We start from the raw sequence: 14,320 nt of genomic DNA, 5'->3' as shown, positions 1-14,320 counted from the left end.
TTTACAGTTAAAAAAGCTGTAGCGCTTCAGCGTAGACACTACCTACGCTAACAGGAGCTTCTCCCATCAGTGTAGGTAATCCACCTCCAAGAGAGGTGGCAGCTAGGTAAACAGAAGAATTCTTCCTAGTGCCATCTATACAAGGTGTTAGGTTGTTACAGCTACAGCTCTCAGGGGTTTGAATTTTTCACACCCCTGAGAGATGTAGCTATACCAAAGTAGAATGCTAGTGCAGACCTGGCCCTAGTGGTGCCTTTTTTTTTTTTTTTAAAAAGCAACCAGGAGGCAGCTGATTCTCAGTGCTATGGTGAAGATATACCACCTCTTTCAGATTGGGGGACATGCAACTTCAGATGTTGGGGATGTAGGACTGAACTTCTCATAACTCTACCTCAGCAAGCTCTGACAGTAACTTCACGCTACCACAAAATACACCCAAGGCAAAGTACATTAACTTGATGGTTTTTGGACTTCAAAAGATGACACCCTAAGAGGATGAATGGAAGCAAGTCACACTTCTCTCAGAGCTATGGTTTCAGGCTGCATACTGAGACAGCAGACATAACTGCACTGGTTCACACTTGGTTCTCATTTGAAGGTTCTCATTGCAACCATAAAGGCTAAAGACTTTGTTTTAAAATGAAGTTTTGGATATTGCAACAAAATTATAAGGAAAAGGAGTACTTGTGGCACCTTAGACACTAACAAAAAATTTATTTATTTAACAATTATAAGGCAGATTCAAAGAGAATTTTGCAGTTCAAAGGGCAACAACTGATTTTATATGTATGGCCCTGATGATGATATTGCTTGAAAAGGGTTAAATCCACAAGGAAAGCAAACAGACAGACTGGAAATATAATTTCATTTGGAGGGTTGTACAAACATAGGAGCATGTCAGAGAAACTAAATTACAAAAAATTAAAACACCACGCTGAGCTTGCATCCGATGAAGCGAGCTGTAGCTCACGAAAGCTTATTCTCAAATAAATTGATTAGTCTCTAAGGTGCCACAAGTACTCCTTTTCTTTTCACACTGAGCTTGGTATCACAAGATCTAATTACTTGCAACTTAATACTACTCAAGTTTAGAGAGGCCTCCCAATGCTGATGCCCATATATATATAAAAAAATAAATACACACACACACACACACGAATAAAAGACTACTAACACTATAGCCTCCCCCTCTTACAAGGCTCAAGCAGATTTTAACTCTCTTCGACTTTTTAAAATATAAAGTGTAATACCTGTGAATTTGATCTTGTCTACTGGATCGTACAGGAGCCAAACCATCTATCTCATCAAAGAAAATAATTGAAGGACGCATCTGATAGGCCTAAAAGGAAAGGCAGACTCAGGAATATTGAAACAATAATAGATGTAAAATATAATGCACCCAAAAAACTACATTAGAAGAACATTAAGCACTCAAAAGTTAAGAAATGCCAGAATTAATGCCACACAGATTCCTGGACGTTATTTACTTTAAAAAAAATCCCCCAAAACAAAAAAACCCTACCCTTAAAAAACAAGTTCTATCATGTACAACCATATTGACCCTCCTACCCCACATGGAGTCATCAGGAAGGTTCAGGCTTTTATAGCCACAGCACCGACCTCTACCACTTGAGGTAACTGAATAACTGGTAGCAATAGTAGGTAGTTATTTTCTATATGGACCAGCCACTATGAGCAGATGAGACACACCCTTTGCCAGTCAGTTCACAGCTATTTGCTGATGAGAGAGAAATGTAGAGACACATGACTCCTGGGGTACAGCACCAGGTCCTGGAGGTGAGCATGCCCTAGTAGATATAGGCCTGTCAGACTCCATGTTCTCAGACTGTATCCTTCTCACTTTGCTCCCCATCCATACCAACCCAGCTCCTGCAACCCCCCTCTGCACCTTTTTATATCCTCCCCATGCACCTGCCAAATTTCAAGTATCTCACCAAAGCATGGAGGCACTAAAGCTTCTCAATGAAACACTTGTAAGACTATTTTTTATATATATATAAAAAAAGGCAAAAATAAATTTCCTCCCCATCTTACCCTAATCACATTACCTGAAACATTTGGACAATTTTTACTAGAACTTTACAAAATTCAGACAGGCACCACCATGTAAAATTTCAGCCCCAAGAGTTAAAGACTTGAAAAGTTATAAGCAAGTGAAAACAGAGCCTTATAATAGAAAGTGTTTGGCAACCTTAACTACAGATATCAATACCAGCTCCACATAGAATAAAAAAAGTGTATAGTCTAATTCTAATATTACCTGATCAAATAATAGACGAAGCTGTCGTTCAGATTCTCCCACCCATTTACTGAGGCAATCAGCACCTTTTCTCATAAAGAAGGCTACTCTTCTATCACCCTGACTGCACTCATTAGCAAGTGCCCTAGCAACAAGGGTCTTTCCAGTACCAGGTGGACCGTAGAATAGACAACCCCTGTAAAATACAAGAGTTCCCATGTTTCAGTTGTGATACATTGGAAAAGAACAGTACCTGTTCCAAAGAGCTTTAGGTCTAAGACAACAAAACAGCAATAATATGAAGGTTGATGAGGGTGCGGGGGTGGGGAGGGGGAAGAGAATAGAGCAGGGAACATAACAGATTAAAAATCAAAATATATGTACAAATTTGATATACATATATACAGTTTTATTTAACAAAAATATATTCATGTATTTTGTTAGATACACAGATTTAAAGGCTTGAAGGGATTACTATGATCTAAGTCTAACTAAAGGCCATAAAATTTCACCCAGTGAAGAGGAGGTTAGTTACCGGATAGTAACTTGAGTTCTGAGATGTTTTGTCCAGACCGTAGGATGTGTGTGTGCCTGTGTGCTCTCAATGGGAGACTGCAAAGTAGTGTCTGCGTACCCATAACTTTGCAGAACAGCACCTTGTGCTCCAAATGAGGGCATATAGGGAGGACCAAGCTTGCCACCACTCAGTTCCTTCTCGACCATGAAGCCAGAACTCCATAACACAAGGAAAGGAGAATGGCAAGTGGAGCACCATAGAGAGACAAAACATCTTGAAGAACTCAAGTTACTGTAAACTAAGTAATCTCTACTATTTCTTATATACGTCCCTATGGGTGCTCCGCCATAGTAGACTCCCCTTAATGAGTAGGTGTGTGCTGAGGGTGTAAGTCCAGGACAGTCTGAAAGACTACATTGCCAAAGGCAGCATCATCTCTGGAAGCAGATATGATAGTGTAATGTTTAGCAAATGTACGGATAGAAGACCAATTTCCAGAACTGCAGATTTCTGCTGTTGCAACGTCCTTCATTAGAGCTATAGATGTGTACTAGAGCGCTGGTGGAACGTGCTGTTACTTTGTGAGGAGACTGCTCCCCAGCATTTTCATAATAAGTCAAGATGCAACACCAAACCCACTTCGACACTCTTTGCATGGAAAACTGTTGGCCCTTCATCCTATCTGTAATTGATACAAATAGCCTGGGAGACGCCCGGAATGGTTTAGTTCTACACAGATAGGAGGCAAGGGCACTTCTGACATCCATGCATGAAAACTTTATTCTTCTCTGGGTACATGAAAGACAGACAGACGGAAAGAGGATATAGCATAATTTTCTTTGTAGAAGGTGGTGTACGGTGGGTCCACCATGAGTGCTCCCAGCTCCCCCATCTGTCTCACTAAGGTGATAGCAGTAAGGAATTAAGTTTTGAGGACATGGTGGAAGAGGGTTGCAGGTCACCATTGGTTTGAATGGGGGTTTCTCCTCAGGGTGTTTAGAACAAGGTTGAGGTCGCACTGGTGGGCTGGGTGTCAAATGGAAGGAAACAAGTCGCATAGGCCCTTAAGAAATCTGGTTGTTGTAGCATGGGCAAAAACCGAGAAGCCCTGGATGGGTGAGTGGAAGACTGTGAGGGTGATCACATGTATCCTGAAAGTTCATTGAGAAACCCTGTTTTTTTAATTCTAATAGGCAGTCCAGGATCTTAGAAAGCAGGACTCATGAGGCTCGAGACGATGGAGGGAGCTCCACGATTGGAAGCGCTTCCACCCTTAGAGGTAGGTCTTGCAAGTACTGGGCTTCCTGTTGGATTAACAAAAAAAACTGACTCAACTCAATCCAAAGAGGTTAATCCCAAGCTTGAGAGCCACTGAGGGGCCATACCTTCATATTCAGAGAGGAGGGGTTTGGATGGGTGAGGGTTCTGAGCTCTGTATCAGAAGGTCCTTGTTGATAAGATGTCTGAGGGGTTATGCCTCCATGAAATTCAGGAGGTTTGACTCCCATACCTGTCTAAGCATGGGATATAAAGGTATGCCGAGAAGGAATGAGAGCTATCTTGAGAAGGGTCTTGAGGATCAGCGGTACAGGTGAGTAAGCATAAAGGATACAGAGACATGGTGTTATCAGGCCATCGCTGAGAGAGCTGCAACAATGACCTCCCTTGGAGCAGAACAGGTGACATTTCACCCATTCTATACCCCACGTCTGGCAGATACTGCAGATGACAGCCTCTGATCCTCCATTTGTGATCTTGCCAGAAGTGTCTACTCAGGGAGTTTGCAGGTGTATTCTGGAGGCCTGGTAAACTGACCACTGATATTTCTTATGGGAAATGCACCAGTTCCACAGCCTTAGTGACTCTGCACATAAGGACTGGGGTCTTGCTCCTCCATGCCAGTTGACATAATACTTTGTCACCCTGTTGTCCAGCATGACTGATTAACTGATCTTGCATGGCTTAAAGAAAGTGTTGGCATACATATCATACTGCTCTCAATTCCAGAATACTGATACAGAGCATCGACTCCTGTGTCAACCATTTGCCTTGTGCTGTCTCTCTCTGTAGGTGAGTTCCCCATCCTAACAGACACACATCTGTTGTGAGGGTCTTCAACAGCGCTGGATGCAATAATGGGGTTCTAATGCAGACCCTCCATAGGTTCTTCACCATGTAAGAGAGTCTATTACCTTCTGAGATACTGACATACATTTGGAGAGGCTGTGTCTGTTTAGGATATATATTGTTCTTATCCATATCTTGAGGCATTTGAAGTTCATCCTCGCATGGGGAATCACATACATGGCGGGCAACATGTGGCTCAAGATCTGTAGACAAATCCTCATTGTTGTTAGTAGGCTGCATTCTAATGTTGAGATTAGGTTGGATAGGGTGATGAATCTTTGCTTAGGCAGGCAGGTTCTTGCTGTTGTGGAGTCAAGAGTAGCTCCTATACAGTATATTCTCTGTACTGGAGTTTGTATAGATTTTTTGAGGTTGACAGAGGCTCAGAAATTGGAATAGCATTAATGCTCTGGATGCTGCCAACTGAACTTCTTGGGGTGACCAGACCCTGCGAAGCCAGTCATCTGAATATGGAAATACTGATATTTCCCCTGATGGCACTGTGCTGCTACCACTGAGACAATCTCTGAACACCCTTGGGACACGGAGAATCCAATGTTGGTGATGTTGATAGTGATCTGTCCCTATTACAATGCATGGGAAATGCTTGTGGGAGGAGTGGATAGATAAGTGTGCAGGTGTGGGCCTTCTATGTTCTGACTGGTATCGAAGTCTGGAGACTTAAGCAAGTCTCAACTTGCTGCTTTCATAGTGGTACTGAGAAGGTGGCACTGTTAGATCTTTCCAGTACTGGTGACTCAGGTTTATCAGAGATAATGAGATCCTCTGTAGAAAGGAATCTGGAACAAAGTAGAGTTCTGATAGCCTTCACACAACATCTGGGTCAGTACCATCTGGTAAGATGGAGGTTGTTGCAGTATCACAGTGATTGTGGTGTCATCTCCCCTTTCAGAGGTATGGTGAGATGCTGGTACTAGGGCACAGATGGTAGCCCTGTGTCTCTCACAGTGCTGCAAGGTGTTAGATGGTGCCAACAGGCGGTAGTTGCTCTGGTGGTAGGCATCTCTGAATGGGGTTTCTTTCCTGTACTGATTTGGTGGTACCGGACTCCTACAATCAGAGGGACAAAAGGTCTCCCAACAGTGGGTCTTACAGGGTGATATACATCTCTAAACAAGGAAATGAAGAAAAGTTGTATATTTCTTCTTCTTTAGAATTTTGTTTGTTGCAGATGAGGCAGCAAGGGCTGTAGAGGCTGATGGGGGGAGGGAAGAAGACCTCTCTGTAGCTATGGCATGGTGCACTAATAAGAGCTTAGATCTAGTCTCCCTGTCTTTCTTGGATCTGCATTTGAAACCCTGACAGACTTTGCATTCAGAAGGGTTGTGGGAGTCTCCCAAACACTGAAGGCAGCTGGAGTGTCCACTACAGAGTGGAAAAGACCTGTGGCAAGTCTCACAGGTCTGAAATCCTGGATCATAACAAATAGTGCTCTGACATAAACAAAAAATCCCTCTTCTACCAACACAAGTGTTCTATAAAGTAAACAGGTACTGAATGAAAATAATGAAAAAAATTACTAAAACCAAACAAAATAAAGAATTCACACTGTGAAAGCAGGAAGCTGAATACAGCAGACAGCTGACCTTTCCACCTGAAGCTGCATGCAGTTGAGAAGGAACTGAGTGGCAGTGGGCTAGCACCTTCCTATATGTTCGGAGCACAAAGCGCTGCACTGCACAAGGGAAGATTCCACAGATGCCACTCTGCAGACTCTGATTGAGAGTGCACAGGCGTGTGCACATCCTACAGTGGAGTACCCATAGGATATACTCCAAGAATTATTCTTCCCTAATATGTGAGTGAACATTATTGAGTTCAATAACTTGTGATTGAACTAGATCATATCTTTTATAAAGACATTCAAATCTTCATATAAAGACCCCAACTGGTGACTAATTAGCCCACTTCTCTTGGTAAGCTGTGCCAATGGTTGATTATGCTCACTGTTAGGTTCCATCTTATTTCCCATTTGACATTTTCTATCATCAAAAAATGGAAGTCTTAAGACAGGTCAGAAACTGAAGAGATTATATATAGACATGGTTTCTTGAGAAAAAGTCTAACAGCCATTTGTTTCAAGCAGTGGTGGGCAACCTGTGGCCTGCATGCGGCCCATCAGGGTAATCTGATTGTCGGCCGCGAGACATTTTGCAGACGTTGACCGTCCGCAGGCATGGCCTCCCGCAGCTCCCAGTGTCCGCAGTCCCAATGGCCTATCAATACAAATGATATTATGTGTATTAGAGTAGCTAATAGAGGCCCCACCTGAGATTAGGCTCCATTGTGTAAGGCACTGTTCATACACACAGTAGACAGTTCTTGCTCCAAAGAGATTACAACCTCATTAGATACAGGGGGAAGTGAAGTTAGAGGAAGTATTATTAGCCTAGGGTAAGTGACTTGACCACGAGCAGGATATGCCCAACATTCAGTACAACCCCATAAATCAGATCCAGATTGATTCAATTAGAGGCCCTTGTTTTCAAAGAATTACAACTTGGTAATAAAATGATTAATTCTTCCTCCCCTAAAAGACTTAAATTTCCAGGTTCTGATTCCAGAATCTGCTGACAATTGTATCAGGAGGATGTCTGAAGGTGACCAAAAAAGCTCAGATTTCCAGATACTTTTAGAGGTTTTAGAGTTGGCAGTTAAGTCATTTTAAAGAGACATTCAAGAAAAACAATTAAAAAACAAAACAAACAAAACCAACACAACACACACATTTGAGGTTTTTAAAAATTATGTGTGATACTGTAGACTGTTATATTGTGGTAGGTTTTCATGCATTTAATTCAGCAGGGTGGTTTGTTTTTTTATTTCAATGTATTGACATTGTTTCCTGTACAAAGTAGTAACACTATATAAAAGTGGCTCCTTCTTAAATCACATCTGCTCACTGTATTTGTCTAAAGTCATATCCCAGTATTTCAGAATTGCGGAACACTTACTACTATATCTTACTATCTAAAAGTAGTCACCTTATACTGCATATCAGCTAGCAATGCATACAGCTCTCAGAGGGGAAGCTAACATTTTTATTTTGTTCCATGGATAAACAATATTGCTAGTATTGCAATTGCAGTTTCTTCAGCACTGACTTGCAGATGTCAGAAAAGTTTGCAGAGCTGGTAGCTAGAAAGTCCCTCTTCACTTGTAAACTAATCAAATTGTATACGAAATATAGAACTCAGACCGTAAAAATGCCATTTTCACTGGATCACTTTTCAGGGTATACCTTTACCTTAAAGGCCAGACACTATGTCTCTGGTTTTGGCGAGGCACTATATTAATCTTGAAACTCTGCACATTCTGGGTTTTGTCTGTTTAAAGTCTTTGTCTTTAACTGTTACTTCAATAAAGTTTGCATATAAATGCTTTATAGGACATGAAAAAGATATTTAAAATGCAATATTCTTCTGTAAACAAGAGCATGAGTTTTCAAGTTGCAATACATGTCACATTACCTTGGAGGCTGAATTCTGAATCTCTCAAATACTTCTGGGTAAAGCAATGGAAAAACCACCATCTCTTTTAAAGCTGAAATATGGCTAGATAGTCCACCCACACTATCAAATCGTACCTAATTCAGGGAGAGTTAAAACAAAACAAATCACGTATGTCATACATGGTTCAAATCGGGCAGGGTCAACAGCACAACTATACTAAGCATCTAATAATAGAAGACCTCATATGCAACTACAAAAGAAAACGTACTTGGCAATCATGGCAATTTTGGAACATGTTGAGGGGAGGCTTATGTGCAAAGGTAGAGGTAAACAGATTGTTAACTTTGAAAGAGAGTTATGGAAAAACTGTATAATCAGTGGGTAACTGACAGTATTTGAGACAAAGAACTTACTGAAAAATCTATTTGCATTGGATCAACATCAGCCAGGCTTGCTCCAATTTTCATCCGATCCTTGTGAACTCCTTTTAATTCGTCTTTCCGAAAGTTTAGTGGAAGGCACCTGATTTGAAAGTCAAGGAAATGGGAAGACAAACACTAAAGTAAGATATAACCAGATTTTTCTTGGCAAATTATACAAACTTATGATAAGCGCTCCTGCACTACCAAATCCCTCAACTGAATTAAGTTCCAATGTCCAAATATGAACAAAAGAAGAGGGCCAGTTATCCTAAATACCACCAGCTTCCTTGGGATGCCTACAGATCTGCGCTTCTACATACTTGGGCACTTTTGAAAATCCCACCCCAAGGAAGTTTGGCAGTATCTGGAATAATTAACCTTCTCCCTTTGTTCACTTTTGGACATTGTGAATTTAGAATGATTTTCATCCTTAAAACTAAACTTTCACAGATTGGCTATTTCTATACTCAGAATTGGAACGGCAACATGACAGGTTCGTTATTTCAATGTTTTCTGTGGATCAGGCCTGCAGTTGCTGCACCATCTCAAGTTTGTTGTGTAACAATGGACCTAAATTCTGTAGCAAATCCCCCAAAATTTAGTTACATGCTAGCTCTGTGACTGAAGAATCTAATGCATACAACAATACACAATTTTCATTAAAGTAACACCATTCTACTTGGACATCGCACCTGAGATCTGCCTGAAAAATCTGTACCTACGATGGTTAGAAACAGTATTTAGATAATTTAAAAAAAAAAAATGTTCTTGATTTTTTTGAAGTTCACTTTTGCATTTTACAGTACAGTATCACTGTTTCTCTCTTGCTAAAAACACCCTTGTAAACAGGGCAGCAGCAGAACTGTATACACTACAAAATAACTTAAATTCAGTACATGCTATGTAAGAGGTTCTTTAAAAAACAAACCCAGTTTCTGATAGTTAATTCCAAAAGTCAAAAACTGAGTCAAATATATCAATAGATTTGACTACAAGTTGTCACAATGCAGAGAATCTGCAGTATAAGAATTAAGAGACTAATATTTTACGTATGTGAAGATGCCATTTCTCCCAAAAGCGCGGAAGGGAGAAGCTACGTAATTACACTTACCGGCTTAATGCTCTGTTACGACTGCATTTCCTACGCCTTTCAAAGCGTTGCTCATCATCAGACGAAGAGGAGGAGGATGTGGAATCACTGTTATGGATTGCATGCTTTCGTCTGTATTATAATAAAATGTTTAAAGAAAAACAGTAACAAGCTTAAGTATGTGCTCACTCTGAAAAGCTAAAGGTCAAGTTATTAACTGTTCATTCCAAATTCCACCTCAGAATTTACATAGGGTAAAGATCCATTAGGTTATCTAGTCCATTCCCTGTAAATGTAGGATTGCTTCCCTACTTGTTATTTCCCCCCCGCCCCAGGGAAGGAAGAGAGAGAATAGGAATCCTCACTGGAACAGAACTGTTTTTTGGGGGGGGTATATAAAAAGGTTAAATGTTTACTTAAAAAACACATGAAATTACACGACCAAGATTTCAAATGCAACTACTGATTTTGGTTACTCAAATTGACATTTAAAACAGTGGTGGGCAACCTGCGGCCCATCGGGGTAATCTGATTGTGGGCCATGAGACATTTTGCTGACGTTGACCGTCCACAGGCACGGCCCCCGCATAGCTCTCAGTGGCCACGGTTTGCCACTCCCAGCTAAAGGCTAGATTTACTTATAAATTCTCAGAAAATTAATTCTATACCCAAGAGCAATGCTGCAAATTTGAGGAAGATAGACTGTATCTTTCATATGTAACAGAGGTTGAATCCTTGCTTTATGTGCAAAATGGAAACCAGCCTTAACAGAGTCATAGCACCTCCATAAATTACTACTATTCTGAAAGTCATTTTAAGCAACATTCCATGATGTGACTGCCGCCAATATGGATAAATGAGAATGATCCCCATCCATATACCAACCTGTTAATCCTTTTACAGTAGGGACTTCGTGGTCCTGCAGGGCTAAAAGGATATCTGCGTCTCACAGGAGAGGACGGACCAGTATAAAATAGGTTGGGCTTTCTTTGGTGCCTTGGCTCTGTTAAAAGCAAAAAAGTTTAATTTAAGATAGTTCTGTAGATCTTTTAATCAGAGTAAACACCACAAAGAGCAGGGAACAAGTGAAATTTTATCGGACAGATGAAAGTCATAACTAGGAATTACATTGCTTTTGTCTATGCATGCCGAATTTGTTTAGATTTAAGAAAAGTCATGAAAAACTTAATGGTTTTCAACTGCTTTTTAAATGTAACACTGAAAACTGATTGGCAAGTCATTGTATTTGTTATTGTTTCTTCAGGACTATTTAAGATGACTTTCTTAATGAAGATTTTAGATCAAGATCAGGAAACAGCAGGCATACGTAGAATTCATTTGTAATTTATTAGAAGTTTATAAAATAAAGTTGAAGAGTAATCGTGTTGTAAACTGGAAATACCTAAATATATAGGTTGAATTATGCAGTGATCTTAAACCACAAGATCTTTTGTAGGTTAACACCATGGAAGCAAATACTGAACAGATAATGCAGTATTTAAATCCTTTTGGGACATACTGGTGTGTCACAAGATTAAAGGACACAGAGTGGTGTGCTACTAGCTTATTGAGTGCAAAACAGTGGAGAAGATGCAGGGGAGAATAAAAGAGGCCAGATAGCTCTGAAAAAAGGAGAGAAAGCTAAGAAAATAAAAGTTTGTTTTGCCAAAGATGGTGTTTCTGTAGCCTCTAACCACAGACAGGAAACAAGGCCACCAGAAAGATCTATATAACCTACTTTCCAATGGGGCTTGGTAACGTACAACAGTTTTCCTCTGTCTAAGGTCATAGCGCTTTTGATTATCTTCTCCATCCTCATCTTCCTGGTCTTCAGCTTCTTCTTCAGAAGACTCTATAATTATAAATTACACTTACCCTTAGTTCAATGGAAAACAACATGGTACATATACTATGAATACCACCAACCATACTTAACGTTCATAATAAACCTAGCTAACTGATATAATAGAAATGCCCTCTATATTCTGCAATGTTAAGGTTCAGAAGCCCTTTCTGTTTAAAAGATGAGCTTTCCAAGTGCTCTAAAATCTTCATGCTTATTCAGATTGCATTGAAATTTGGTGTGCCTCATGGGAGTGCCGGGTAGAGTTAGCGACGTAAATATGGGGTCATTTGAGCACAGGGTTTCCAAGATGCAATTTTTGGTGGGAAGCTGTATTTCTTAAGGTTGAAAGACTCTACCAACTTTTTTTGCACATGCCTGGTTGTCAAACAAGGCTCTGATCGTCACCCAAATGGTCTCAATCATTTGATTGTTATTCCAGAGAATGCATGGTGCTACCTCCCTCTTTGGGGAAGCAACACTGAAAATGTTAAGGAAAGTGTTTAACTCTCTAACTTAGTATGTGCTAAACATACATTACATGGACATGTGCAGAAAGACTAAGCAGGAGGATTTCCAGCCAGACAGTTTCACTTGACCTGGGGGGCTCAAGGGGACATGCTGTGGCCATGAAATCTGAATTACGCTGAGGCATCTTAAGTTTGAAGCCTCTTCTTTGCAGATATCTGAGAAAACTGTAGGCATGTTAATCAATCTGCCTCTGTCAAGGGCTTTTATTTTGGGGAAAAATAAACTGAGTATAGCAGATAATTCAGAAGGCAGTCAAACGAAAAATAAATTACACATGTGAATGCTACGCTGGGAACTTGGAATATAGGGAGAAGGGTTTGGGGGATTTGAGGAAAGAAGGGGAAAGGGTCTAGGGGCTCAGACAGATTGGGAGGGCAAGATGGGGTGGGTGGCCAGTCAACATCACAGTCTCCCCCCTAGTTGTGTGCCAGGATCTTGGCACTGGGGGAGGGGCGAGGGGAGAAGGACCCCTGACCCTATGGGTGGGTTGGAACTCCTCTCTCTGCCATCTACATGGGCTCTGAGGGCTATGCCTTTCTACGGGGATCAGAGGTCCTCTCCCTTCCTCCAGTGTGTGTGCTGGGCTCTAGGGAGCTCCTAAAAGTAGATCAAATTAAACTTCTGAAAAGCAGTGAATGAAGAGTTAAGGACATGCCATTCTCACATAGGGTAGAGGGGCTTGCCAAAGTGTGGGAGAAAGCAGCCAGCTTGAAGGGGGGCAGACTGGGTGGGCCTGGGGCACTGCCAGGAAGGCCTGGCTGCAGCAGGGGTGATGATCCTGGCTGGGGTGGGACATAGTTAGGGCGTGGGACCTAACACAGTGTGCACACAGGTAACACACAAACCTCCAGTGAGCTGCTGCCTGTGATTTGTGTGCATCAGCAGAGGGCACCAGACAACAAGGAGCAACTTTTTATGCACAAAGGGCTTACTAGGACGGAAAGGGAAGGCTGAGCTGAGCTGAGCAGGCTGGCAAGGAGGCTATATGATACGGGAAGGGAGAGAAGAATGACGCCATGCCAGGTCTTCTCTCATGCTCTTTAAGTTACTGTTACCAACATAAAAATAAAAAAATGTCAAGACTTGGAGAAACAAATTAATGTCTGTGATTTCTCTCTGATCTGTCAGCACCACCACCCTCCAAACATTTCAAAGCACAACGATTACACCATTCCAGTATAACAAACTGAACAGGAGGTGGGAGAGCCATTAAGGAATCACATACCATTGTTTAATCTTTGGCTAGCCACAGTAGCACCTCAACTGCAAAAACAGTGAGAACTACAACTGCCTAAATGACCACTAACTCCTACAAAGCACACTTCTCTTCCAGTTAAAGAAAAAGAAAATTAAGAAATTCACTGACCAAAAACTTGGTTAACGAATAGTTATGGTTGCCAGGTAGTATTTCATGCCCTTCCAGAACATTAAGTTCTGCAAAATACAAGTTAAAGGTAGAGGACAATGCAACCGTAACTTTGCCCTTTTTAAGCAATGCCCCAATATGCCCATAACACATACTTACACACTGCCTTTATAAATATTGCAGAACACTCATGTAATAGGACATGTGACCTATACCTGCCCTACTCTCAACCACTTAGCCTACTGCACCGAACCATCACCACACCTGCTAAATTTCACAACGCTGTTACCCTTTTGAAAAGAGTACCATTTAAAATATTTTATTAAAGCTAATGTTAAAAAATTATATAAGGCATAGGTTGAAAAAAATGTCTGTACATCTGGGCAGTGGTGAGCTGGAGCCGGTTTGCTGGAATCGGTTGTTAAATGTAGAAGCCCTTTTAGAACCGATTGTCCCTTGTGGGACAACCAGTTCTAAAAGGGCTTCTACATTTAACAACCTGCTAAAAGTGGCACCTTAGGCCCCAACTCCGTGGGTGCTCTGGGGCTGGAGCACCACCGGCAGCTCCCCACCCCACCCCCAGCTCACCTCCGCTCCGCTCCCACCCCTGAGTTATGTTCCACCCCACTCTGCTTCTCAGCCCTCCCAGGCTTCCCGTGCAAATAGCTGATTCATGGGAAGACTGGGGGCG

General features: G+C 41.4%; 1 protein-coding gene across 4 annotated transcripts in view; it reads right to left on the bottom strand.

Annotated features, from left to right (window-relative positions):
* Nucleotides 1-14,320, bottom strand: part of ATAD2 (ATPase family AAA domain containing 2) — a 97,897-nt gene that overhangs the window by 59,884 nt on the left and 23,693 nt on the right. For all 4 annotated transcript variants that reach the window (XM_084620483.1, XM_084620482.1, XM_084620485.1 and 1 more), the window contains exons 7-13: nucleotides 11,628-11,741; nucleotides 10,775-10,892; nucleotides 9,911-10,021; nucleotides 8,791-8,899; nucleotides 8,396-8,511; nucleotides 2,282-2,456; nucleotides 1,251-1,339 (exon numbers count right to left, since the gene is read on the bottom strand). In XM_084620483.1, coding sequence (XP_084476609.1) covers nucleotides 1,251-1,339; nucleotides 2,282-2,456; nucleotides 8,396-8,511; nucleotides 8,791-8,899; nucleotides 9,911-10,021; nucleotides 10,775-10,892; nucleotides 11,628-11,741 — 832 coding nt within the window. The remainder of the gene's footprint in view (nucleotides 1-1,250; nucleotides 1,340-2,281; nucleotides 2,457-8,395; nucleotides 8,512-8,790; nucleotides 8,900-9,910; nucleotides 10,022-10,774; nucleotides 10,893-11,627; nucleotides 11,742-14,320) is intronic.

Source organism: Lepidochelys olivacea (genome assembly GCF_965140295.1).
Source record: "Lepidochelys olivacea isolate rLepOli2 genome assembly, chromosome: 2".
Taxonomy (NCBI): Eukaryota; Metazoa; Chordata; order Testudines; family Cheloniidae; genus Lepidochelys; species Lepidochelys olivacea.
This window is presented reverse-complemented; position numbering and strand designations above follow the sequence as displayed.